The 26,223-nt window shown below is 51.6% G+C and overlaps 1 protein-coding gene across 10 annotated transcripts in view; it reads right to left on the bottom strand.

The window, feature by feature from the left end:
* Positions 1–26,223, bottom strand: part of ATXN2 (ataxin 2) — a 2,542,428-nt gene that overhangs the window by 2,186,140 nt on the left and 330,065 nt on the right. For 5 of the 10 annotated variants that reach the window (XM_069619525.1, XM_069619517.1, XM_069619521.1 and 2 more), the window contains exon 6: positions 8,548–8,562. The exons of the other annotated variants lie outside the window; for them this stretch is intronic. In XM_069619525.1, coding sequence (XP_069475626.1) covers positions 8,548–8,562 — 15 coding nt within the window. The remainder of the gene's footprint in view (positions 1–8,547; positions 8,563–26,223) is intronic. 10 annotated transcript variants of the gene reach the window in all.

Here is a 26,223-nt window from a genome sequence, read left to right as displayed (position 1 = left end):
GAGCCTTCCCCTGATTGACAGGTCCAAAGTTCACAAAGAATTGTGACGTCTTCCGAAAACCCTTCGTGCGGTCCACGTAGAACTTCAGCGCTCTAGCTACATCCAGCGAGTGCAAAGTCCTCTCAGCCGGCGACGAAGGCGACGGGAAGAACACAGGTAACACCAAGGGTTCGTTGAGATGGAAGTCCGACGGTACCTTGGGCATGAAGGAGGGGTGCGTCCTGAGCACTACCCTCGTGTCGTGGAAAGTAAAGTACGGGGCCTTGCAGGAAAGGGCCTGGATCTCTCCCACTCGTCGTGCGGAGGTGATGGCCACAAGAAAAGCTGTTTTCCACGATAGAAACTTCAACGGTGCCGAGTGCAGAGGCTCGAACGGAGGTCCCATGAGCTTGGTCAGCACCACGTTGAGCTCCCACGCCGGGGCCGGAGCCTTCACCGGCGGGAACGATCTGAATAGTCCCTTCATGAACTCTTTCACCAGACGATGAGACCACAAGGACGTCCGCCCCGTGGTTCTGGTGTATCGGGAGATCGCAGCAAGATGAATCTTGATGGACGCGTGTGCCAGTCCAGCTTTGGCCAGCGTCAGCAGGTACGGCAGTACTTGGGGAGCCGTAATCCGTAGAGGGTTAATCTTCTGTGCGTGGCACCAGACAGAGAACCTCTTCCATTTGTGTCCGTAGCATTTAAGAGTCGAGGACGCCCTGGCCTTTGCAAGAACCTCTCTGCAATCGGCCGGTATGTCGTATCCTCCAAACTCTAGCGCTGCAGGAGCCAGGCCTGCAAGTTCAGCGACTTCGGGTCGTGGTGGAGGATGGCGCCTCCTTCCCTGGAGAGTAGATCCGCGTCCGCCGGCAGCTTGATCGGCGGGGACGCTGACAAGTCCAGAAGGTCCGGGAACCATATCTGCCTCGGCCACGCAGGTGCGACGAGGATCATCCTGCACCGTGACCTCTTGAGCTGGTTGACGAGCCGGATTAGCAGAGGCAAGGGAGGGAACGCGTAGAGGAACAGGCCCTCCCAGGGGAACGAGAAAGCATCGCCCATGCTCCTCGTCTGGGGAAACCTGCTGGCGAACCTCCGGCACTTGGTGTTCGTAGCCGTCGCGAACAGGTCGATCTGGGGTGTGCCCCACCGTCGGAAGAGGCGATCCACCAGATCCTGCCGTAGTTCCCACTCGTGGCACGAGCGCAGCTCCCTGCTGAGTGAGTCGGCGATGGTGTTTTTTATCCCTGCCAGATGAAACGGCACCAGAAAAATCCCTTGGCCGACGGCCCAATGCCACAGGTCCTGCGCCTCCTTGGACAGCGCTGGGGACCTGGTTCCGCCCTGTTTCCTGATGTAAAACATGGTGGTGGTGTTGTCGGTGAAGATCCTCACCACCTTGCCCTTCAGGGACGGAAGGAAGGACCTGAGGGCCCAAAACACTGCAGGGACTTCTCCGTCGGGAGCCAGAGTCCCCTCGCGTGCAGATTTTCGGTGTGCGCTCCCCACCCTTCCAGGGAGGCATCCGTGGTCACAGTCTCCTGGTGGGCTGGGGTCTGGAAGTCCATGCCCGCCGTCAGATGCGCGCGGGTGCCCCACCACCGTATCGCTCGTCGGAAACTCTCGTCGAGCTTGATCCTTTCTTCGAAGCTGCCCGTCGTCTGGATCCAGCGCGCATCCAGGAATTCTTGCAACGGGCGCATCCGGAGCCTGCACATGGGAATGAGGTAGATGCAGGAAGACATCATCCCGAGGAGGGACTTGATGGATCTCACTTTGGCCGCGTCGGCCACCAACATCCGTTGCACTTTGCCCAAGATGGTCCTGGTCCTCTCCTCCGACGGGGAGGCCAGAAGGGACACTGTGTCGAGCCTCGCTCCCAGAAACAGTGCGACTTGCGCGGGCACCAGGTGGGATTTGGCGTAGTTCACGGAGAATCCCAGGTCCGTGAGGAGTTGGACGGTCCTTGCTGTGTGGACCACGGCGAGCTCCTTCGTCTTGGCGCGGATGAGCCAGTCGTCCAGGTAGGGGTAGACGTGAATCCCCTCGCGGCCCTTGGACCACGAACCTGAGGAATTTTCGGTGCCCCTTTAGGATTGGAATGTGGAAGTAGGCATCCTCCAAATCCAACGACGATAGGAAGTCTCCTTCCTCCAGTTGACCCAGGACGTGCTGTAGGGTGACCATCCGGAACTTCTGCGCCTTGATGAACTTGTTCAGCCGTCGCAGGTCTAGGATGGGGCGCCATCCTCCCGTCTTCTTCTTCACGAGGAAGTATCGCGAGTAGACTCCGGAGCCCCGAAGCCTCTTTGGGACGAGTTCGATGGCGCCCTTCCTGAGCATCGCCTTTACCTCCAGGAGAAGTTGAGGGACGTGAAGTTCTTTCCTGGCCACGGGGGGGACGCGCGGGCACCTTCTTTGAAACTCGAGCGCGTGGCCCCGGGCCAGGGCGTCCAGCACCCAACGGTCGGTGGAGATGGACTCCCACACGCTGACGAAGCCCGCCAGCCGGCCTCCCACCGGGGTGCTTCGGTGGGGGCCCGACCCCACGGCCGGTTCAATCCTGCTTGGACGCGGCCTTGCCGCCTTGACCTCCTTGGCGACGACGGCGGGGTCCGCTAGACTTGCCTCGTCCTCTGTAGGCCTCTTGCGACGACGAGCGGGCCGCTTGACGGTAGGAAGAGAAACCGCCGCCGGAACCTTTGGAGGCGCCCTTGCCTCCGCCGCTCCGAAAGGGCGTCCGTCGTTGCTGCAGGACTCCAAGGGCCCGGGCCGTCTCAGTATCCGCCTTGATGGCCTGGAGGGAATCGTCCACCGTCTTCCCAAACAGGTTGTTCCCGTCCATGTCCAGGACTCTGGTCTGGACTTCCTGCCGAAAGTCCGTAGCTTTGAGCCATCCACGACGTCGAAGGCAAACGCCGTTGCCCAGCTGGCGGAACCCCGCGTCGGCGATGTCCGTCGCCATGGTGATGGCGTGGTCCGAAGCCACTTCACCTTCCTGGAGGATCTCAAGGGCCTCCGCCCTCTTGTCGTCCGGCAGAAAATCCAGCAGGGGAGCCATCTTGTACCAGAGCTCCCTGTCGTAGCGGGCCACGATAGCCAAGGCGTTGGCCGCTTTAATCGTCGTCGCTGCCGACGAGATGACTCTACGTCCCATAGTATCCAATTTCTTTCCCTCGCCGTCCGGCGGGGAAGTCGATGTGGAGGCCGCACCCCCCCCCCGCTTTCTTCCCGGCTGCCGCGGAGACGACGGAGTCCGGGGTAGGCTGCGCCCGGAGGCATAGGGGGGCCGTGTCTGGGACCCGGTACTTCTTCTCGTACCGGTCTCTTCTAGCTGGCGTCGTGGAAGGGTTCTTGAGGAGGGAAAGGCCCTCATCCCAAATGTCGTCCAACAGAGGCACTGCGAGGACCGTCTTCCTCTTGGCCTCGCGCCGCTGATAAAGGAAGCCTTCCTTTTTCTTCTCCTCAGGGCAGAGTTGGAAAAGCTCGGAAGCCCTGGAGATCATGGAGTGGAAAGATCCGATCTCGTCGGGCGGAGAAGCCCTGGTGGGAGGCGACGACGGAAAATCCTCGTCGTATGCCTCGTCGTCCGTACCCGTCGCTGCCGTGTCAGTCCCCGTATCATCCCCTCGGGTGGATGGGGAGGAGGGCTGGACGGGGCGCGACGGTTGAAAAGGAGGTGGAGGATGGATCCTTCTTTTCTTGGTAGGGGGAACACCAGAAGGTCCCGGTTCTGGATCCCCCGACGGGAGAGGTTCCTCCGTCGGTAACGGTAGCCTCGTCCTTATCTCAGTGCATAAGGACTGTATGGCCAACAAAATGGCCGCCGAGTTGTCTCGCGGCGTTGGCAGAGGGGAATCCGACGGGCGAGCAGGGGCCCCGTCGGTATCCTCGACGATGTCGTCGTCGTCACCTGCGTCGGGGCCCATTCCGACGGGCTGGTCTTGTTCCACGCCTAGGCCGTGGCTTAAGACCTCGATCAGCTCCTCTTCTGAGGTTGAGGCCGAATCTACGACGACGCCCTGCCCCCCCTTCTTACCCACGGAGGGTTTCACGGGGGTCCTATCGATGGGCACAAAAGAAGACTCCCTCCGAGGAGGCAGGGAGATTCTGGGCCCTGAGGTCGCCACCACTGGTGCAGCCTCCACAGGCTGGGCCAGGGCCGCCGCGACCGTTTCGATAGAGGGCTTGGTCGGATGGATCAAGGCCTTCACCACCTTAGGTGCGCTCACCGCCTTATCCTTGAGGGAGGGGGCACTGCCACGCTCCTCCTCTGCCTTAGAGCTCGACCGGGGCCTCTCCAGGAGCTTCGCCGGGTGCTCGGCCTTCCTCTTACCCGACCCAGAGCGTTGGCTCGTGGTTGATGGCGCCGGGGAGGGTGCGCCCTGCCTGGCGCCCGTAGAGCCCGACCGTTCGGCGCTCCCGGTGCCAGCGGACTCGCGGTGCTTGGCCTTATGTTGGGCCCCCGTCGCCGGGGCGCCCTCAAAGGTCTTAGAAGACCGCTCGGATTTCTTCTTCTTCTCGCCAGACGGGCTGTTACCCTCCAGCCCGTTGGCGAGACGTTGATGACGGTCCTTCATGGTCCGTTCCGACATGTTGCCGCAAAACGCACAGTCCTTTTCCACGTGCGTTTTGTCCTCATGAAGGCAGTAAAGGCAGAAAGAGTGTTCGTCCTCCTTAAAGACGTTCTGCAGCTGGCATCCAGGGCAGACCCTGAACAGCTTTCCGGGCGTCGAGCTTCCCTTCTCCTCGGCCATCTCCGAGACCGGGCCTGAGAAGCTTCTGGAGTCCTCCGAAGTGTAGCTCGACGAAATCTTCACCCTTGAGGGGCACAGACGAATCCGACACGGGTCCCCGTTGATCGGATGTAGGATCGGTGGAGCTTGAGGCTCTTTTGACCGAAGAATCGAAGTTTTTTTGTGAAAAGCGCGAAAAAATAGCACTAACGCTCGAGAGCAATAGCACGAGGATCCCAACACATGAACGTGCGGTAAAAATCTGAAGATGGCTGCCAGAGGCGGTGCTTAGGTAGAGGGCAGTCATTGGCTGTGGTCAGTATGACGCAGAGACCAGTGATTGGTTATTGCTACGAAAGACAGATCAGAAACGAAACTGATACTGGTTTTTTCTTTACCGAGGATTCCCAGCCTGACGACGGGGAATATTCATGAGCATGTGAATCCATGCCAGACCCCATGCTGGAGAAGTGAAGATAGCATTTCTGATGATGGTATCGGTTTAGATTCACATGCTGTGCATATAGTCCGACATCTAGTGGTAATCGCAGAGCATTACATCTTGTCTTTCGAGGATCGAAAGGGGATGTCGACATGCGCATGCCTGTAACACTATCCCTAATGTGACATGTAGTGTACCCAAAATCCCTCACCCGTCAAGATCCTGCCAATAGTATTTCTTCTGCCGTCAGGGAGCCTCATGACTACCTTGAGTGAGTACACAGAGAGAGAAGTAGACATCGTACTACTGTGTTCCTTCCATCCGAGTGGGGAGGAAGGGTGGGCGCATGTGATTCTAAGCAGATTCACAAGCATCAGAATAAGCTATTACACCAGATTAGACCCTAGCTGTGAATGAAAGACAGATCCCAACTTGCGACTGCCATAATAAACTCCCGGCTAGACTATTCAACAGCTTGCTTATTGGTACATCACAAACCAACCTGCACCGTCTGCTAACACAGAACAGAGCAATTAGAGCAATCTTTGGACTGTCTAAACACGATCATGTTACTCTGTACAGAAGGACCTTGAACTGGTTGCACATCAAACAGAGGATCACCCATCAGATAGTATCCCTAACAAAAATGCTGGATCATATCTACCCCTCAGTATTTGATCAATCGTCTGTCCACCAAAAAACTTGCGCGTACATTCTGCTTGAATGACAAGAATACATTGATCCAACCACGTTTAAAACTCGCTAAATTTGTCAGAGTAAGCTTCGAAACACGCACCACTGCAATGGAATGACATCCCCCCGCTTTATAAGAACATCTCTATCCTTGGCAGACTTTAAGAAAGCCATTAAAACCCGCCTCTTTAACTCAGCAGTCTAACAGTACCCACCGTCCTTTGTGCCTACTGAATCCAGTCATGTTTTTTGTGTGCCCCGAGGCTTACGGTATGTGGAACGTCATGAAAATTTAATAAAAGCAAACTAAAAGGCTAATTTTTGGAGCCATTTTCATTCATGCCTTTTTCTGTACTCCAAGGTCCCACTGGTAAGAACTTGGATAGTTCATTAGTTTTCCTTTAATTTCTATAAACCATCACCTAGACATCTTGACTGCTACTTCATACTATACACCTGTACATGTGCATGCTTTGTACCCATTGCAAATTTGTTTCTCCCACTTTTTCCTTTGTCTGATAGTACTTATAGACCCCATCATTACCTACCCTTCGGCAATTTATGTTTTTGGCCCAATCAGGGATGAAAACTGCTGAAAACTCCCTGAAAAATGATGTTGAAGGCCTAGTCGTACAGTGTGAGCACTCTAATATATCTTGTTTGGCAACAACATAATTTTTCTAATCACCATGACAACACTATTCACATGACAATTACCAATTATTTTCTGAGTTGTCCCTTCTTTTTACACAACTGTAAGAGCTCATATTCATTTTGCAATCTTCGCACCTACTGGCGTACAACATTCAGATGCCGGTTAGGACATCACCCAAGCTTTAAAAAACATTTAACAATAGACGCTCCCGGACACCCTACATCGGCGCATGGGGATCAGAAACCTTGTCCTACACTGGTTCAAGTACTACCTCACCAACTGCAAGCAGTTTGTTCAGATGGACACCTCTAGATCGCCAATGCTACCTGTCACCCATGGAGGCCTGCATGGTTCCATCCTCCCCAAAGTGATCTTCAATCTGTAGAGCAGCTGTGGGCCCTCCTAGGCCAAACATCCACATCCACCAATACGCTGACAAAACACAACTATACCTCAAGATCAACTCCATCAATGAGATGCATAGGCTAAAAACCTGCCTCTCGCTGATCCAGTCTTGGATGTCCAGTGCATACTTGAAGCTCAACCCCTCCAAGACCGAATTCCTACTCCTCACCAACACCGAACACCCAGACATACAAACCTGGCTATCAACCAGGAACTCCGAGAACTTCAAAACAGAGCTCACCTCCTGCGCCAAGTCCCTCAGGTTCCACATCGACAAACACCTCTCCTTCAAGACACACATAGCTAAGAAAACTTAGCTTGGTAAGAGCTCTCCCTCCTGTGAAAAATCAAGCCCTTCCTCTTTCCGGACAGCTTTAGATCCACCATTCAAGCACTAATCCTCTTCCACCTGTACGGGGGCAGTGCACTCCTCGAAAGGCCTCCCAGTGCCTTCCCTTGTGCCCCTGAAAAGTGTCCTACATGCAGCCACATGCCTTACAGGTCTACGCAGATATGAACACATCAAAACACAGCCTTCATCGGCCTTCACTGGCTCCCACTGCACACCCAAATCACCTTCAAGTCTTGCTGCATCATCTATTAGGCAGTCGCTGCCACCCAGCTACATCGCGGAGAAACTCTGCCTCTCCGGCGGACAGGGCACAACCAGAAGCCAGAATACATACAGACGTTAAATCCACAGCTGCAAAAAGGAAAGGACCAGAAAACGAGCCTTTTCTGGCGACGTCCCAAGACTATGGGAACCTCCACCCCCTCGGCATCAGACTCGCCCCCACGCTCCTACAATTTACAAAAGAACTGCAGACCCATCTCTTCAATGAGTCTCTCCTCCTCAACACCTAGACCAACACGCCGCCCCTCGTGCCACCTGACTCGCTAGAAGCCGCCATCCCCTCTCATCCCAGTCACCCGGTACAGCTATGCCCCCTCTGTGCCCCTCTCTATCCTACCTCCCCACCGCTGTTTATCTGTTCTGTTATTACCTCTGATAAAAGCTCCGTTATGCATCGGTAATGTTATACACCTCTGTAAAGTGCTCTGTTGTGTATCTGTATTGGTGTATACCTCTGTAAAGCGCTGCGTTGCTACTCAAAGCTAGGTCCGCGCTCAGTAAATACCACAATAATAATAACAAATACACTAAATGTGCCAAAGAAGCTCACCTTAAAGGAGTTCAATTCTTCATGTTTTAACATTGCTATTTTCTACCGCAGAAACGTCCATAAGACAATCTACATCAATATAAGCTTTTTAAAATATATTAAGTTAAAATGCTTGTTATATGTTTCTAATGCCACAAAATGAAAGATCTGTGCCAGTATGGTAGTGAAAGAATTGGCGTTACAAGTGGCAGACCACAAGATTGAACATGAATCAGCAAACGGTATTGTTATTTGTAATACCGCGCAGGTACAACATTTAAAAGCAGGTTCCACTCTAAACTTAAGCAAAACAGTAAAAATTAAGTTGCCATGTAAGGGCATTCAACATGCATGGGTTTGCAGGAGAGCAGAAGTAGATCTTATTTAATACAGTGAGGTAAGAGCATTTGAAAAGGTTAAAGATGCAAGAAAGCAAATTGCTGTAAAATAAAATAAAAAAAAGATTACCTGATTCTGATGGAACTACAACAGATATGAAGAGAAAAAAAAGACATTGGGCATTATCAGATCAAACTGAATAAACAGCTTTACTATTCAGAAGTTTCAATGGCTATACGTTATATTGTGAACACAGGGTTACAGGGTAAAGTTTTACCGTGGCTAAAACTTTGCAACTTTCCATTTTAATCAAAATCTCCAGTTTGGCTTTGCCACTGCGTTCTCTGTTGTGGCAAAAGAGTACCAAAGTCAACAGCAATTTGTTTAATGTTAGTCTATGTCAGAAGGCTGTCCGGTTGTGAACCGTAGCCCAGGGACTTCCTGATTTCAGATGCACATATCCAGGAATATGTTTAATATTGAATTCAAAATGTATTTTGAATGAGATTGTTAATAGTGACATTGTGCATAATTTGGTTAAAACTGAGATGTTACTTTCACTCACATTCTTTTTAAATATACCCAACTGTAAACAAGTACATTAAAAAGTGGCGAGAACAACAATGAAGAGGTTCACAGTAGGAGCAAAGAGATACTAATACATTAATACGGTTTCCACATGTTTGGCTCCTTTATGGCCTAACAAAGCATTCCACACAGTGATTCCAGATTCATTCTGAAAGTGATTATCTTTACAATGAGTAATTTTGTTTTAAAAAGGTTACTTCTGAACTAATAGGTGAAGGCAGCAGAGTTCCTCGCGCCTATAAACTCCTTTGGCAGGACCGCGCCAGATATAGGGCACATGCACAACATCTTAAAGCCCATTACACCATGCCACACACACTGCGCTGCCTGAGCCATACTAGAAGCAGTATTAGCCTATATATGGCACAACCACACATCTGCGTTTTGGTGGTAGTAACAGAACATTTTCAAAATATGGTATGGAGAAGGAAGGCTGCAAATGAGGGTATGGTTTAAGTTACTTACATGCAACTATTGTTCTCCAGCATGGATTCACATGGTTATTTATATTCCCCTTTGTCAGGCTGGGAATCCTTGGTAAAAGAAAAACAGTTTCACTTTCACTTTCAAACTGTATTTCTCCTCTAAACCATTCACTGTCCTCTGGGTCATACAGACCCCATCCAATGACTGTCCTCCACCTAAGCCCAGCCTCTGGCAGCCATCCCCAGATTTGGTCAATTGGCCGTATGACCAAGAAGAGCCACAGATGTGCCGGCGGGAGGGTTCGCATGTGAATCCATGTCAGACCCATGCTGGAGAACAATAGTTACAGGTAAGTAACTTAAACCTTCTCCAGCATGGGGTCTGGCATGGATTCACATGCTCACAGAAAATTATTTTAATTGATTACATATCAATACATAACAAAATTCATATCTAAAAGAAGCTCATAGCCTTTATCCAATCATTCATACCCTTTCGCACACTTCACCCACACACAAAAACTGTAAAAAAAAAAAAAAGTGTGACATCATTTCACCATGTCATACAGATCAATGCAAATGTTATGCTTGAACACTTTCTATTTTACAGGTGTGTCCCTCTGTAGCTATTAAAGGTGATCTAACAGTAGACACGTGTTTGGTTGATATTGGATAGGGAGTCATATCTCTTCCGCTTCAATTCTTCCAACCTTCATCAGGACAGAGGTCAATTACCAACTGTGTGTTGCCTCGCAGGAAGATGGGGTGAGCAACGTAATCTGAAAAACATACAATAGTACACAAATTCATTTCTTAATATCTCATTGTCATCTTAACTAATTTATTGTTTCAAACAATGTGAGAAAAGTAACTTTTTGTGTTGGTACCAGTATCATACTCACCTCCGCTACACAATTGTCGGAGGAGAGTATAGATCTTCTAGGACAAATCCCATATATGCTCTGTCTGGAAATGTATCAACTTGTGGATATTCCTACAGGGCAAGACAAAGGACAAGGTATGTAAATAACCCTATGGCCCCTTAGGATAGCTTAACCTTGACCGCATATACCAATGTAAGCAGAAGGGTTTGAGTACTCACTTATTTTATCTGGTGAATTTATCATTACAAAACATCCAGTGGACATCTTCTGGGTTTGTAGGTAAGAGATCAACATCTTGATGGGTGGTCTCCTGTATCAGGGTAGGATACCCATTTTAATAATGAGCAGTGATTATAATTCCTATTTAAAGCATCTACCTATTGGTGCTTATGTGATGCATATCAGTTAATTCCCATTTTTCACTTGCCTTGCACTGATTTAGCTCTTGGAGTCCCTGAAGTCCCTGATCCACTTCGGTCATCCTTTATGGAGTCCTCTGAGACCTCTGAACTTTTCGACCCTGCTCAGTCGGGTTTTAGGCCTAGCCGGGTGACAGTGTTCTGGTGTCGTTCCAGGAAGATATGGCGAGGCTGGTGGATGCTGGGGGGTTGGCGCCTTGACTTTACTTCATCCATTGGCGGCTTTTGTTACCGTAGACCACCCTACCCTGTTGGCACACCTAGCACAGGAGGGAATTTCTGGTCAAGTACTTGCCTGGTTTACTTCCTTCCTGGCACACAGAACTCCGATAATTTCACTTCCTTCTTTTCGTTTGGGAACTTGCCTGCGTGGGTGTGCCGCAGGGCTCCGCCTTGTCTCCTATACCGTTTAATATTTACATCTGGCCATTGGTGTGTCTCATCCGCTCCCTCGTTATCAGGTGCTATTGACATGCCAATGACACTCAGATCCCGATTTGTTTAGGTCTCGGGCAGGCTGAGATGTCATTGTGCCTGCAACAGTGCCTGTCTGCCGTGGGAGACTGGATCAACCACAATTGGCTTGAGCTCAATAGAGACAAAACGGAGGTGTTGGTGGTTGGTTTTCCCCCTTATCCTTCACTTAGGGTGTCCTCCTTCTGGCCATCTTCTCTCGGCTCTCTTCCTGTTCAGGTTGTGAAACTGAGTGGTCATCTCTGCTACTCTTTCCATGGATGCACAAGTATCGGCAGTTTGCCAGGCCGGCCACTTTCACCTTAAGACATTAAGAAAGGTGCTTCTGTTCCTACCCCAGAATCTCAGGCCGCCGGTGGTCGCTGCCTTGGTCTTGAGTCGCTTGGACTTTTGTAACTCATATCTGGCCCAACCTAAAGGCATTGTCCAGCGGCTGCAATGCCTACAAAACTTGGCTGCATGTGCGGCAACAGGATCCCCTAATGGAGCTCATATCACCCCAGTGTTGCGGTCCCTGCATTGGTTGCCTGTGGCTCAATGCATTAGGTTTAAGTGTTTGGTGCACCGTGCGCTGCACAACTCAGGGGTGGAACAGCTTCAGGCCAAATTTCTATCTTCCTACTCTGACATTACGTTCAGCCTCAGATGGCTTGCTGCACGTACTGTCCTTTTGCCGCCCTCGTATTGGAGGCCGGGCTTTTTCGGTGGCCACGGCAACATTATGAAATAACCTCACATTTGTATTGAAAAGCCTGTCAAATAATTTGGCGTTCAGAAACGCCTTGAAGACATATTTGTTTTGAAGTCTTACTAGTTATATGGGCCTGATAACCGTTTGCCTCCCTCTCTAGTGCCATGCCTCCGGTTGGCCATGTGCTTTATAGATTTTCCTAGCATAACCATAAGGCCCCGAGCGGAAGTGTCAACATGATGGGCCGCAGCCTCTGGCAGGGCCTAAACCAGCACTTTGGCATCGGATAAGCTGTCCTTAAAATCTTCGATCCTGTCCAGAGGAATCAATTCCTGAAGCTCTGCAAGCTCCTTCCACAGCTCGAGATTAGCAGCTACCAGGATGACCTCAGTATTAGCCGGTCGCAGATGAAGGGCCAACTACAATGGCATCAAGGAGCTTGTCCTCCTTGGAAAGGACTTGAGACGCTGCAGTGGAGGATGTAAAGGACGGATTACACTGGAGGGTAGCTGTTGCCACCACTGATGAAGGGAGTGGACAGTCAAGTGTATGTCTTCTGATGCATGCAGTTTGTAGCGAAGGTCAATTTTTCTGTTCAGGTGCTGCCCAGAATTAAGTTTTTCACCAGAACTTGCAGGCTTCGACCAGGACATCCTTTTGAAGAAAAGGCCTGTGTACTCCTGTGTCACACACTAAAGGCTCCAGAAAGTACACCTTCTTGTGGAGCTGGAAGCTTGGCTATTGGAATATCTAGCAATGCCATCATATCCACTATCCAGTCATGAAAGGCTCGGACAGAGAAGGGTGGGTCGTCGCTATTCTGTTCCGCTTGATCTTCATCCAGTGAGGCGGGAACAGAAGCCTGATCCACAGCACATGGCACCTCAGACCCCGTAGGAATGCCTGACTGTGCAAAGTGAGTCTATAGCACAGGTGAAAGTGGAGACAGCAGTGGTAGTGGAGGAGGCCCCACTGGAAGAGGAGGAGTTGGCACTATCGAAACCTGCAGAGGATTAGCCGGAGTAGGTTGCGGCTCGAGAGGGTTAGGATACATTTCTCTGAACAGATGCTTTAAGTATGCTTTCATCGGTTCAGAGTGCATAAGGGTCTGAAACTTGCCAAAAAACGCATCCTCAGAAGAAGGCCTAGGCACAGCAGTGGGTAGAGGCTGCACTGAAGGGGCATAAAACCAGTATTGCAAAGAAGCTGGTTGCCAGGACTGGCCTCCACCAACAGGATCCACGTAAACCAAGGGAGCCGATGTTGGAAGGAGTGAGACTGTGTGGCAGAGGAAAACAAGCATGCCAATCCATCGGAGGGCGGAACAAATTCTGATTATCCACATTATGTGGAAAAGGCTGCTCAGCCACAAAAACAGGACCCTCAGTACCAGCGTTGAATGTTGGTGTGAGAGGTAGTCAAAATGCCACCAACCGCGGGGGTTGGACCACCATTTTGTTACTGTCTGAGGTGAGCTGCGAAATAGGTGTCAGTGAGGCTCTTGTCACCACAGGGGTATCGGGGGACTGGTTCCATTTTAGCATTATGACAGGGTACCTCGGCAGAGCCCGTGCTACCAGGTCGAGAGCGCTTTTGGAACACCTTAAGAGTCTGCTGGAGAATTAGCCCTCAGTGAGGGAACCTCGGCAGAGCTGGTACTGAAAGACTTAAGGTGTTTAACCGCCTTCATTGCCCCTCAGCAGGATCAGTTTGACCACAGGATTATGTGTGGGAAGGCTTAGGATCCACCCCCCCACCCCATCGCCTGTAGCCAGAGCCCTCGGAGGGGGCCTCTCGATCTTGCCGATCTTGGACATAGCCCCTAGTCTGGGATTCTGAGAGGGGTTTGGGGGGGGGGGGGGTGAGCATGTTGCTTTTAGTCGCTTTATTGGAAACCTCGAGACGAGTCTCGGTACACTGAGTTCCAGATTTGGAAAACTTCGGAACTACCCAGGCGAAAACAGCCACAGAGATGCAGGGCTTAACTATAGCCCCCAGATGGGGAACCTCTGATGACGATCCGGTCCCGACAGTCCCTTTTATAGGGAACCTTGGAGTCCAGGTTAGATCCCTTTTGGGACATCTCCAGGAGAGCCCTGGTACCAGAGCCACTTGGGCCCCTCCCGGAACCAGAAGACCCCGGGAGGGAGTCCCCCTGCCGAGGTGCACGTTAGGCAGAATTGCATGCAGTACCCTCTGGGACCACCACATACAATTAGTACTACAGGTGTAAGAAAAAACCAACCTTTGGTATACGTCTGTACTACACAGTTTGTGGTAGCGAGCTGAGCAGCCAGGCTTATCTCAAGAGGGAATGTGAGCAGTAAAAGGATGTTACGCAGAGGTCTTACAATCACAGTGGTTCAAGTAGACACTTACACTCAAGGTAAAACACTTCTTAATTTATTACAGAATAATTTAGAAAATATTCACTAGAAGGCGGCAACTTAATATTATACACAAACACAATGCAATACCAAACCAAATGTTTTCTGAACAAATTAGGCTCCCCTGAAATAGGAGCAAAATGGCATTTCAGTTACTTTCAATGGGAGTAAAAAGACACAAGTTAGCAGAATAGATCACAAATACTTTCCTAGGCAGTGCAAATAGTTATATTTCACTAGAGGACTTGATTCAGTTCAATAGGCCTAGGCCAAAGTCAACGGACTAGTGTCTTCGATAGGAAAGAGCAGTTCCTGAAGTAAACGGTAAAGTCTCTGCCAAAGTTCTCAGAAGTAGTTTGTACGAAAAAGAATCATGTTGGGTCACAAGATGATTAGGCCTGCAAGTTGAGAAAGTTCCACGAACTTTCCCCACGAGAGAGGCATTCCCTCAATTGGGTTGGCACAGTACCTTAATATGAAGCAAAAGATGCAGCTGAAGATGTTGGTTCCTGGCAATTCCTGCAGCTCTCACTCCCGAGCCTAAGTCGTGGGGACAAGAGGGAGGACGTCGGGGGACTCCTGCACTGCACAGGATCACAGGAAAACACTGACAAAATGGAATCACTTCCGTTCAAGTAGCTGTAATTCAAGCACACAAGCTGGTGTTCTTCCCCCCTGGTTAATCCTAACCAGCTCTGATAATGGTATCCAGGTGGCTTATGAGTTGATTGGTCCCACCAATTCAAAGGAAGAAGTCGTCCTTGAAGGGGTTTCTCTGTCAAGATGAACTTGGCAATGCGGGCCTGCAGCAGGGCTTCACGGGGCAAAACCAATGGTCCAGGAGTTGTAGCACCTTTCCTCTTCCAGCTCGACTTCGGTTCTTTCATTCCAGTGGTCGACTGTGCTTTCCAGTCCACGAGACTCGCCTTTTAAATAGTTTTATCCCTTTCATTCCAGCCTAGCTGCCACTCATCCAGCAGGGTGGCTGTCCTTGCCGGACAGTCAGCCAGCCAATCACGCCAGAGTGCATTTGGGTCTCCTAGGAGACTAAGCACAGGGAGATTCGGGCACCTCCCTGACTTCCTGCCCACTCCAGACACTCAGACACCAGTGGCGGTCTTCAGTTCTGACGTCCGCCAAAGGCATAGAGACAAAGGGACCAAATTTGGTTTGGCGCGCAGAGACAAACACTAGAAGGACCTTTCCAAAAAGAAATGGTGAGAAAAGAAGACTGGGACCTGTTTAAGCAAAGGGGCTTCAGGCGCCATCTTGAAAAACATGGCTCCCGCAATTTTTAGTTATCGGTGTTTGCGGTTGGGAAAAATCATGGTAGTTTGTTGTAAAAACATTGCCACCAGCCATGTAGATAGAAAAGGGTAGCATTTGACTGATACATGAGTTTCTAGACACAGGGGATACTAGGTAGCCCCTGCAGCACTCTATAGGAAGCTAGTGTGTGTTGGGCCTAGGAATTTAAAGACTAGGAAAGTCAATTTAACCTTAAATTCTCTGGGAAACAGTTTATCCCAGAGAAGGTATTTAAACCTTTGGGAAGTCTAAAAAGACTGTGCTGTGTAACGCACATGAAAAGGTGCCTATGGAGTTATCTTAAAACTCCATAATCAATCAAGCTCCAAGATGGCCGCCAGAGAGACGACTCTGCTAGAGGCGCTCCCGGAGACCCCAGCCCCAAAAGGGATTAATAGGTGCGGTTCCCTCCCCCGGGTCCCCTTAGCTGCTGGAGCTGGTGTCGGAGATGGTGGCGCTTGGCAGGGGGGCGCGGTGACCTGCCTTTCTGTCGGCCTGATCAAGTGCGGCTTGACTCGGGGAGGAGCTGCAGGGGCTGGGCTGGTGCTCGTCCCCAGCCTGAGAGGGGCCGTGTCGGCGTCCAGGGCAGTGGGACCAGAGTGTGCGCAGGCGAAGACGGCGACAGGATCTTGTGGAGCGGAGGGGCGGGGGTCCTCGCAGGGACCTGCGGCCAGATTTGAAGCCGCCTTCTCCCCCGATGAATGCCACGCTACTGCTGGAGTTGGAGGCGGTGTGAGCGTGTGGCCCGGGGCCGGGAGGGGGCGGAGGAGGGGTCTCCTGTGGAGCGGCCCAGTCTGCGGTGTCCCTGCCCCCAGGCCCTCTGGAGCTTCAAGGTCCTGGGGACGATTGAGCGGAGAAGATCCGCTCGTGGAGCAGAGGCAGCAGGGAGGCCCTGCAGTGGATTTATCGGCTGGCGGCTGCTTGCACCGGTGGGTGTGTGGGGACTGATACCTGCCGGGGGAGAAGGAGGAGCTTAGAGCCTAGCGCGAACGGGGATCTGAGCGGGATCGTCGGTGGCCCGGAGGGCCTGGAGTGGATTCTTTCCCCGCAGAGTCCTGGTGTCGGCCTACAACCAGGGCTCCAGGAGGAGGGAGACGGGGGTCCTTTGGCCATTGAAAGGACTCTGAGGCAGCGGCAGAGTGTTGGTGGGGGCCGAGGCCCTGGCTTCCCAGAGCCCCACTGGAGAGGGGAAGGGAGCACGCAGTGGATCAACTCCGGGGGAAGACTCGGGCCCCTGCAGTGAGGTCCCAATCTGATACCTGTTGCGCCGAGGGACTGTGGCGAGTGTGGAGCTCTGGGGAGAACTGGAGATCATACGCTACGGGTGGTTGAGGAAGCGGCTCCGGGCCCCCCCTCGCCACATTGCTTGGACTGGGGCAGTCCCATTGCTGGAGTGCTGGGGTGAGTCTATTCTGCGAGGATGAGGAGTGAATTGGGGCTTTCCTGGTTTCAGTTGGAGGGGATTGTGTCCAGGTGATCTGGGCCTGAGTGGGCCAAGGACCCGGTTGTGTTTGCTGAGGATACAATCGCAGGAGGAGTGACTGGGACTTGGGCAAGGGGGGCAAGTGTCCTAAGGACTCACCCGGTTGAGCAATGTCTATGGGTAAAGGGAAGACCCCGGGGACCCCGGCGAAGGGGGAGAAGAAGTCCTCTGAGTGCACGCTTCAGAAACTATGGAGAAGGGAAGGGGGGCTGAGTCCGGGGGCGGAGGAGAAAGTGGCGGGAGTGGCAACAACTTGCCCTTGGAGGATGGCCGGGGGGACGATCGGGTCACTAAAAAGCTCCTGGAGGAGTGCTTTCAATCTTTTGGAGATAGAATGGCCCAGGTTATGCAGGTACAGCTGGACAAAATGAAGGATGATCTTGCAGGTGCGATCCGAGAGGTGAGCTGTGGCCTGACTAATCTGGGCTCAAAGGTGGATACCAATGAGAAAGCGCTTCAGGAGCTGACAGAGGACTCTCGAAAGGTGCAGGAATTGTTGGAGAGCCTGGCCAATGCCACACACAATTTGGAGCTTCAGACCAAGGACCTTGAAAATAGGTCCAGGAGAGCTATCAGGGTGAAATCACTACTGGAGTCTGTCTCGGACACGGCCCTCCGGCAGACGGTGAAGCAGCTGTTGGCTCCTCTTGCGGATGTGTCCAGCCCGGACGAGATCAGAGTAGACATGGCACATAGAGTGGGGCCCAGAAGAGATGGGCCAGGTCCCCGACCGAAAGATGTACTTGTGGCAATGCATGATTATGTGCAAAAAGTGAAAATCTTACGGGCGGCGAGGGGGACGGAAGCCATTAGCTTTGAAGGCTCATCGATTCAGCTGTTCCAAGATTTGTCGGCTATTACTCTTAATAAGAGGAAGCGAATGCGCCCGATAACACTGGAGCTCCATAAGAGGGGCATGAAATACAGTTGGACATTTCCATTTGGCTTGGTATTTGAAATGGACGGGAGGCAAGAAGGATCACATCTGTGGAGGAGGGGGCGTCCGTCCTTGGGATGGAGGTGGACCACTCCTCAATTGATACGCTTGATAGGGGGAGAGCCAGCCCTAAACGAAAGGAGTGGGAGTGGTCAACACAGGCTCCTAGAAGGAAAGCAAGAAGAAAGAGGCCCCACGGGTGCTCCCACTGGGGATGTGGCTTCGAGCCCGGGGAGGGAGTCGCGGGGTGTGTCGCCGCGCTCCCCTTTGGGATAGGCTTGGGTTGATTTATGAGACACCCGGGGGGGAGGGGGGGGGTTCAATCTGAGGCTCTAGTGGCTGGGGGAGGGATGGGGTCATGGAGGAGTTCTTATGGGTCTGGGTTGACCTGCCAATGGGAACACTGGGGTTGGTAAGCGGAACTGCCCCTGAAGGTGAGGTTCGGGTGGGGGGGGGGGGCGGGCTGGAGGCTGGCAGTGTGCACCCGGTGGGGGGGATTGCAGGTTTGGGGGGGAGGGAACAGGGGATGGGGGCTGGGTCCTGGTATAAGGCGATCCAAGTTCTTCGTGGGCGATGGGTAAAGGTTTGAAAATGTTGTCCCTGAATGTTAGGGGTTTGAATTCGCCGGTTAAACGGAAAAAAGTGGAGCATATGTTGGCAAATGAAAAACCCGACATTGTAAGCTTTCAAGAAACCCATATACAAGAAGTTGACAGATTGAGGGTGCGCCTGCAGGGGTACAACCGCCTCCATCAATGGAACGGCCAGAGGAAGAAAGGAGGAGTTCTTATAGCCTTAAGGAACGGGTTGGATGTGACGGTTATAGGGTCCTCCCGGGACAGTGGGGGCAGGTTTCTGGTCCTAAATCTTCTGAGCAGCAGGGAGGTCTGGTCAGTAGCTACTCTCTATGCGCCCAATACGGGGCAGGACCATTTTATACAAAGCATGCAGGGTAAACTGGAGAAGGTGGCCAGGTGTAACATTGTTCTCACTGGGATTTCAACTTGGCTTGGGACCTGGCGAGGGATAGGAGCGCGAGGCTCTTTCTGGCCCAGGGTAAGCCCTCTAGAGAGCTCCAGTCCAAACTGGATAATCTAGCGTTGGTGGATGCCTGGCGGGAAAAGAGGGGTAATGAGAGTGGGTACACCTTCTATTCTCATGTCCACAGATCCGCTTCCAGGATAGACTATGTGTGGATGTCTCGCGCTCTTGTGGGTAGGCTCAGGGAGATTGAGGTGGGCGCGATTTCGCTCTCGGACCACGCCCGGATTGTGTTGGAGCTCGCTCGGCCGTCACAGGCAGCTGGATTGTGGAAGTGGAAATACCCTTCTCACATTTTTAAGGATGTGGTGTTGCAAGACGAGTTGAGGCAGGAGATGGGTCACTTCTTTCAGAGGAATGATACGGAGGACATGGACCCTGGGAGAGTGTGGGACGCTTCTAAAGCTACCATTAGGGGGGTGATCATTGGAATCAAGGCGTGAAGGGATAGGGAATGTAGGAAACTGGAGGAGGATCTGCAAGCGAAGCTGAAAGTGGTAATGCAGGAGCTGGCTGTTGGACCCTCCGCGGAGAATTAAAGGAAGTTCAGGATGATTAAGGGACAACTGGACACCATTATTTCAATCAGGGCGGAGAGAGCGCTGCTGCACCTCAAGCAGAGGCATTATGTGAAGGCGAACAGGGCAGACAGGTTATTGGCTAGAAAGCTGAGGGGAGAGGAGAAGGCTAGAACGATATTAAGAGTTAGGACGGCGGATGGGGGAGGTGACGGAGACTCTAGGAATCAAGCGGGAGTTTGTGAAATATTACGGTGCAGTGTATAGGTCCGACGGCCCAGGGGGAGGAGACCTGGAGAGGTATTTAGAAAGCTGTCAACTTGCAGGGGTGGAGGCGGTACGGAAGGAAGAACTGGAAATGGATATAACCATAGAGGTACACGAAGCTATTGCGGCTCTTTCCCTTGATAAAGCTCCGGGGCCGGACAGTTTTACGGCAGCTTTTTACAAAACGTATAGGGATGTGCTGGCCCCGAAATTGGTCACCTTATATAATACCTTTGGGATAGGAAAAGGGATAACCCCTTCTATGAGTGAGGCGAAAGTAGTATTAATTCCTAAACAGGGGAAAGATCCTGCCTTGTGTGGAGCATATAGATCGATTGCTTTGATCAATATAGACGCGAAGATTTTTACCAAGATCTTGGCCTCTAGACTCGACCCTCTCCTACCGTCCCTAGTGGGACGGGATCAGTCAGGCTTTATTAAGGGTAGGCAAACCCATGAAAACACAAGGAGGATTGCCCATATTACAGAGAAGGTAAACAAGTCCAGGATAGAGGCAATGGTGGCAGCCATGGATGCTGAGAAAGCGTTTGATAGAGTAGAGTGGAGCTTCCTTTTCGCCACTATGCGTAAGATGGGCTTTGGGGAGAAGTTTATGGCCAAGATAGAGGCAAACTATTGTAAGCCCACGCTACGTCTGATGGTTAATGGGGAAACATCTGACTCGGTGGAAGTGTCCAGAGGTACCAAGCAGGGCTGTCCGCTGTCGCCGCTTCTCTTTGCGATATATCTTGAGTTGCTCCTGAGTAAAATTAGACTTAACCAAGAGATTAAGGGGGTAATGTTTGGTGGACGTGAACATAAGGTGGCCACCTTTGCGGACGATATGTTGTTGATCCTGACGAATCCCCGACAATCTCTGGAGGCAGCTGTGAAAGTCTTCGAGGAGTTTGGCCAAATTGCCGGGCTGCGGATCAATAGTAAGTCAGAGGCATTGTGCCTGCAGATTGGCCCTGGGTTGGAGGAGGAATTACGGGGGCAATTTGGGCTTGCCTGGGCGAAGGGTAAAACAGGGTATTTGGGGACTCATTACGCGGACAATAGAACAAATGTAGGAGGCAAATTTTTTACCATTGTTGGGGAAGATCAAGGGGTTGCTCTCGGGTTGGGGTCCATTGGCGGTGTCTTGGTTAGGTAGGATTAATGCCTTAAAGATGGTTATCCTTCCAAAGTTATTGTATCCATTTATGGCATTGCCAGTGAGGGTACCAACCCCTTTCTTTAGGAAGCTAAGGAAAATCACCCAGGCCTACATATGGGGTTCAAAGAAGCCCAGAATCCCGAGTAGACTGATGCAACTGCCGAGAAATAGAGGGGGTCTAGGTGAATCAGACATGGTGAATTATTACTGTGCGTTACAGCTGAGGGTAGTTCGGGACTGGTCGAAGGACGATAGGGGAAAGATATGGAGAGAAATGGATAGAGCAGTGATAGGGCAGGGCTTAGAGGGAGTTTTGTGGCTTCCGCGTGAGGATAGACCCAGAAGGATGTATTGTAGTGCAATCGAGGAGTTGGTGGGCAAGTTATGGGACGAGGCGGTGGCTAAGTCGAAAATTACTACCTTTCCCTCTCCTCTTATGCCCCTTCCGGCAAACCCCCAGTTCACCCCTGGGCTGGAAGTAGACTCTGGGTTTGATGCGTGGGAAGAGGGGGGCTGTAGGTTTCTCAAGGACCTCTATGAAGGGGGAAAGTTGAGGGACTTTGTTACATGTAAGTCCAAGTTCGGGGTAGGAGAGGTAGAGCGGTTCAGATATATGCAGTTAAGGCATTGGGCTCTACACCCTGCCGTGAAAGATGCAGCCACAAGAGGCCTCACCAGTTCGAAGAATTTGTGACCACTAGGGCTGGGGATAGACATCTAGTGGGGGATCTCTACAGGTTATTTAAGGAAGGGGAGGAGGTGGGTGAGAGGAATTTTATGGCCAAGTGGGAGAAGGAAACGGGACAATCAATTGCATTGGAGCAGTGGCAAACCCTCTGGTCGAGGATCCCTAAATTTACGACCTCTTTGCAACTCCAAAAGATTTGGGTGAAGTTGATGTATCAGTGGCATCTTACCCCTTATAGGCTCGCTTAGATCTATCGGTCTGGGACCGCCCTGTGTTGGAGGGGTTGTGGGGAGGAGGGTTCCTGGAGGCATGTCTGGTGGCTTTGTCCGAAGATTGCCCCATTCTGGACTAAGGTTCGGGAGGCGGTGCAGGATATGATGGGCACTGCCATCGCTGGGGGCACTAACATTGGACTCTTCATGCTGGGGCTGGATGGTACCCTGGATGGGTTACGGTTGAGTGCCCAAAGGAAAGTGTGGCTGATTTTGGTGATGGCAGGAGCTCTGGTGATAGCGCAGAAATGGAGGGCGAAAGAGGCGCCCACGGAACATGAATGGGTAGGACGGATTTGGAACTTTGCGGCTCTTGAAATGGTGACGTATTCCTTAAAGGGGAAGCACCAGCAGTTCCTTTTGGACTGGGATCTGGCTCTGCAATTCCTCAGAAGAGACTCCAGAGCGGCCTGGTGCGGGGAATCAGAGGGGGGAGATTCAGTGGCATCGTAGATCCAGTCGGTGGAACTTGGTCTGCTCAGTATAAGGATGAACGGGGGTGGGAAGCGAGAGAAGGGAGCAGGGAAGACGCTAACAAGGACAAAATCTGAGAAAGGTGTTGTGATGTACCAGGATCAGTCGGGATGGGGGGGGGGGGGGGGGGGGGGGGGAGTTAGTTGGACTTTTTGAAGTTTGTGGTTCTTTTGTTTGGTTGCTGTTATAAATGCCAATAAACAGATAAATGAAGAAAAAAAAACTCCATAATCAAAGAACACAAGAGTAAAACATACATCAAAATACATGAAAAAGTGGGGAAAAATGGCTCAAAATCAGGTAAAAAAATCAAGTCCTCAAAATCCGGCAAAGTTGCAAGGGGGTCTCTAAGGTGATGGAAATTATCAAATTTTTGAGAATTCTCCCCAACACTGCGCAAAAAAGGAAGGAACATACCGGACACTTCTTTTCATCAATGAACTGTTGTAAATGAGAAGGAGCAATCTGCTGGAACACATCCTCCCACCTGACAAGCCGACACTGGAGTGCACAGGCGGAGAGGGAGTTGCAATAGAAGCAAGAGTCCCTCTGGTGTTACAGGACCAAGCACTCCAGACGGAGAGTGGGGATCAGCCCTCGCAAAACGGTGTTCGCACCAAGAACTGGACACAAATCCCAGATGCTTCGGCATAGACAGAAGGAAGACTACTGTGGAACCGGAGCAGGAATATGAAGGGTAAGGGAACAAAAAGAAAAAATGCAACTGTGTCCAACCCCAACCACACATAGAAAAGGACTTAAGGGTGATGCACGGGCTTAGCTCAGGAAAGCACGGCTGCGGTCACGTGTAGCGGCCCAGCGTAAAAGTTAATTTTTTGATGCTTGAAAAGTGCTCTGGTGCCGTCCCGATGGATGGAATGTCCCACACGTATGGAGGAAAGGGGATGGGACGTAGCAGTATGCCGTCTTCCACAAGAGAAACATGAGTGGTGCTTGATGCATAGGTTCGAAGGGTGCTCCCATTAGTCTCGTCAGGACTACGCTGGGTTCCCATGCCGGGGCAGGAGCCTTCTCTGGCAGGAAAGATCGAAAAAGCCCCTAGGGACAACAGCGAGGATCTTACCAGGGACCTGGTGTAGCGTGAGATGGCCGCCAGGTGTACCTTGATGGACGCATGGGCCAAGCCAGCTTTTGTCAAAGAAAGCAAGTATGGAAGAATCTGTGGGGCCATGACCCTCAGGAGGGTAATCTTCTGCCACTGGCACCACATAGAAAAATGCTTACACGTATGGCCGTAGCACTTTAGTGTTGACAAATCCCTGGCTTTGGCAAGGACCTCCCTGCAGTCGCTGGCAGCTCAAAAACCCCACCCAAACTCTAAGGCTACAGGAGCCATGCCTTCAGGTCCTGGGTTGTGATGAAGGATTGTGCCTTCCTCTCTGATGAGCAGATCCAGAAGCACCAGCAACTTCACTGGCGGCGATGCTGACAGGCTGAGTCGGTACGAATACCTAATCTGCCTCAGCCCCACCTGGCCGATGAGTATCATCCTGCACTGACACTGTCGGAGTGTGCTGATCACACGTAGCAGGAGAGGAAACTGGAAACAGACCATTCCACGGGAAGGCGAACGGTTCCCCCCCCAAGCGCCTCGGTTGGTGGAACCTGCTGGCAAACCTCTGGCACTTGGAGTTTGCCATCGTGGCAAAAAGATCAATCAGGGGTGTACACCATTTGGCGAACAGAAGGTCCACCTGATCCTGACGAAGTTCCCACTCGTGGCAGGCATGCAGTTCACTGCTGAGGATATCTGATGGTGTTCTTGACGCCTGCCAGGTGGAGGAAGACAAGGAACATCCCCTGCCTGATGGCCCAGCGCCACAATCCCTGAGCTTCCTTGGAGAGCGCTGGCGATCAAGTACCCCTTTGAGTCCTGATGTAGAACATGGTGGTGGTGTTGTCCGTGAAGATCCTCACCACCTTACCCTTCAGAGATGGTAAGAAAGACCAGAGGGCCCAGAACACTGCCTGTGGCTCCAGGACATTTATGTGCCGATCCTCCTCCTCAGGAAGCCACAGACCTCTGGCGTGCAGATGTCCGGTGTGACCCGAAAACATACCAGAGAGGCGTACATGGTGACCGTCTCCTGGTATGGAGGGGTTTGAAATCCCATCCCCTGGTCGATGTGGGAGCGCACCCCCCCACCAATCTATTGTCCGCCGGAACTCCTCGTTGAGGGGGATTTTGTCCACAAAACTCCCAGACACTTGTATCATTGTATCAAACATGCATCCAAGAATTCCTGTAGGGGTCACATCTGCAACCTGCAGAGACGGATGTGGTAGATAAAGGACAACATGCCCAGTAACGACTAGATGGCCGGAACTGTGGCCATTTGCTGACAGCAATCGCCTTACTTTCCCTTGAATGGCTGCTAGCCTCTCCTCCGAGTGTGACGCCAGGCAGGACACTGTGCTGAGTAACAGCGCATTCTGCAATGGCGTGAAGCAGGACTTCAGCTAGTTTACAGAGTACCCCAGCTCTGTCAGTAGCCGGTAGGTCTCCTTCGTTGTGCTCATTGGCCAGTTCCCAGGAGAGGGCATGTGTCGTCCAATCCTCCAGGTACGGGTATACGTGTATGCCCTGCAGATGGGCCGCCACCGGGACCAGGCATTTTGTGAACACTCTTGGGGTCGATTTGAAGCAGAAGGGTAGGGCCTTGAACTGGTAGTGTTGGCCTTTCACCACGAACCGCAGGAACTTTGCATGTTTCCTGTGGATGGGGACATGGAAGTAGGCATCCTGTAGGCCCCAACAGCGTCAATAAATCTCCTTCCTCCAGTTGGCCAAGTATTTGCTGCAACTTGACCATCCTGAATTTTTGAGACTTCAGGAATTTGTTTAGACAGCGCAGGTCGAGGATGGGTATCCAACCGCCTGTCTTTCTGACCAGAAAGTATCTGGAATAGACTCCAAAGCGCAGGAGCCATTGGGGAACTTGCTCGATCGACCCTTTCTGTAACATGGCTTGCACTTCTTCGACGAGCTGAGGGATGTGCTGCTCCCGTCGGGAAACCGGTGGAACAAGAGGTCACCTGCAATGGAACACCAAGGTGTGCCCAGTTACATAAAGTGCAGAGTTTTTATGCATCGAGACCCTTTCATGGACAGTATGACAGAGACCCTAGTGATCCCAATGCTCAAACCTGACAAACCCCCTGACGAATGTGATTCTTACCGCCCACTTGCTATGCTCAATTGCGACGTTAAAATATTAACAACGATCCTAGCAAAACGACTATCCAAAGTGATCGGGGAAATAGTACACACGGACCAAAACGGCTTCATACCCGGCCGCAATACATCTCTAAATCTGCGCAGGCTCCAACACATCATAGCCCAGACCAACACATGCGACGAACACCTAGCACTACTATCCTTAGACGCCATTAAGGCGTTCGACTCCATATACTGGGAATGGCTAATAGCAGTCCTGGAGGGATTCGGAGTCGGCCAAGGATTCATCAGATGGGTCAAAATCCTGTATAACAAACCTAAGGCCAGGCTGAAATCTGGGAAATACGTGTCTGAAAAATGGGATATTCAGCGGGGTACTAGACAGGGCTGCCCGCTCTCCCCCATGCTCTACGTCTTAGGATTGGAACCTATAGCAATTTATTTCAGACAGCAATTCTTTGATGCGGGGATCAGGCTGGCAGGAATAGACCATATCATCTCATTATATGCGGATGACGTCCTGTTGTATGTTAACAATCCCCACCTAAATGTGCCGACAATATTAGAGGTACTCGACAATTTCACCAGGTA

Source organism: Ambystoma mexicanum, chromosome 10 (genome assembly GCF_040938575.1).
Source record: "Ambystoma mexicanum isolate Mex_15411 chromosome 10, UKY_AmexF1_1, whole genome shotgun sequence".
In the NCBI taxonomy this organism is placed as follows: domain Eukaryota; kingdom Metazoa; phylum Chordata; class Amphibia; order Caudata; family Ambystomatidae; genus Ambystoma; species Ambystoma mexicanum.
This window is presented reverse-complemented; position numbering and strand designations above follow the sequence as displayed.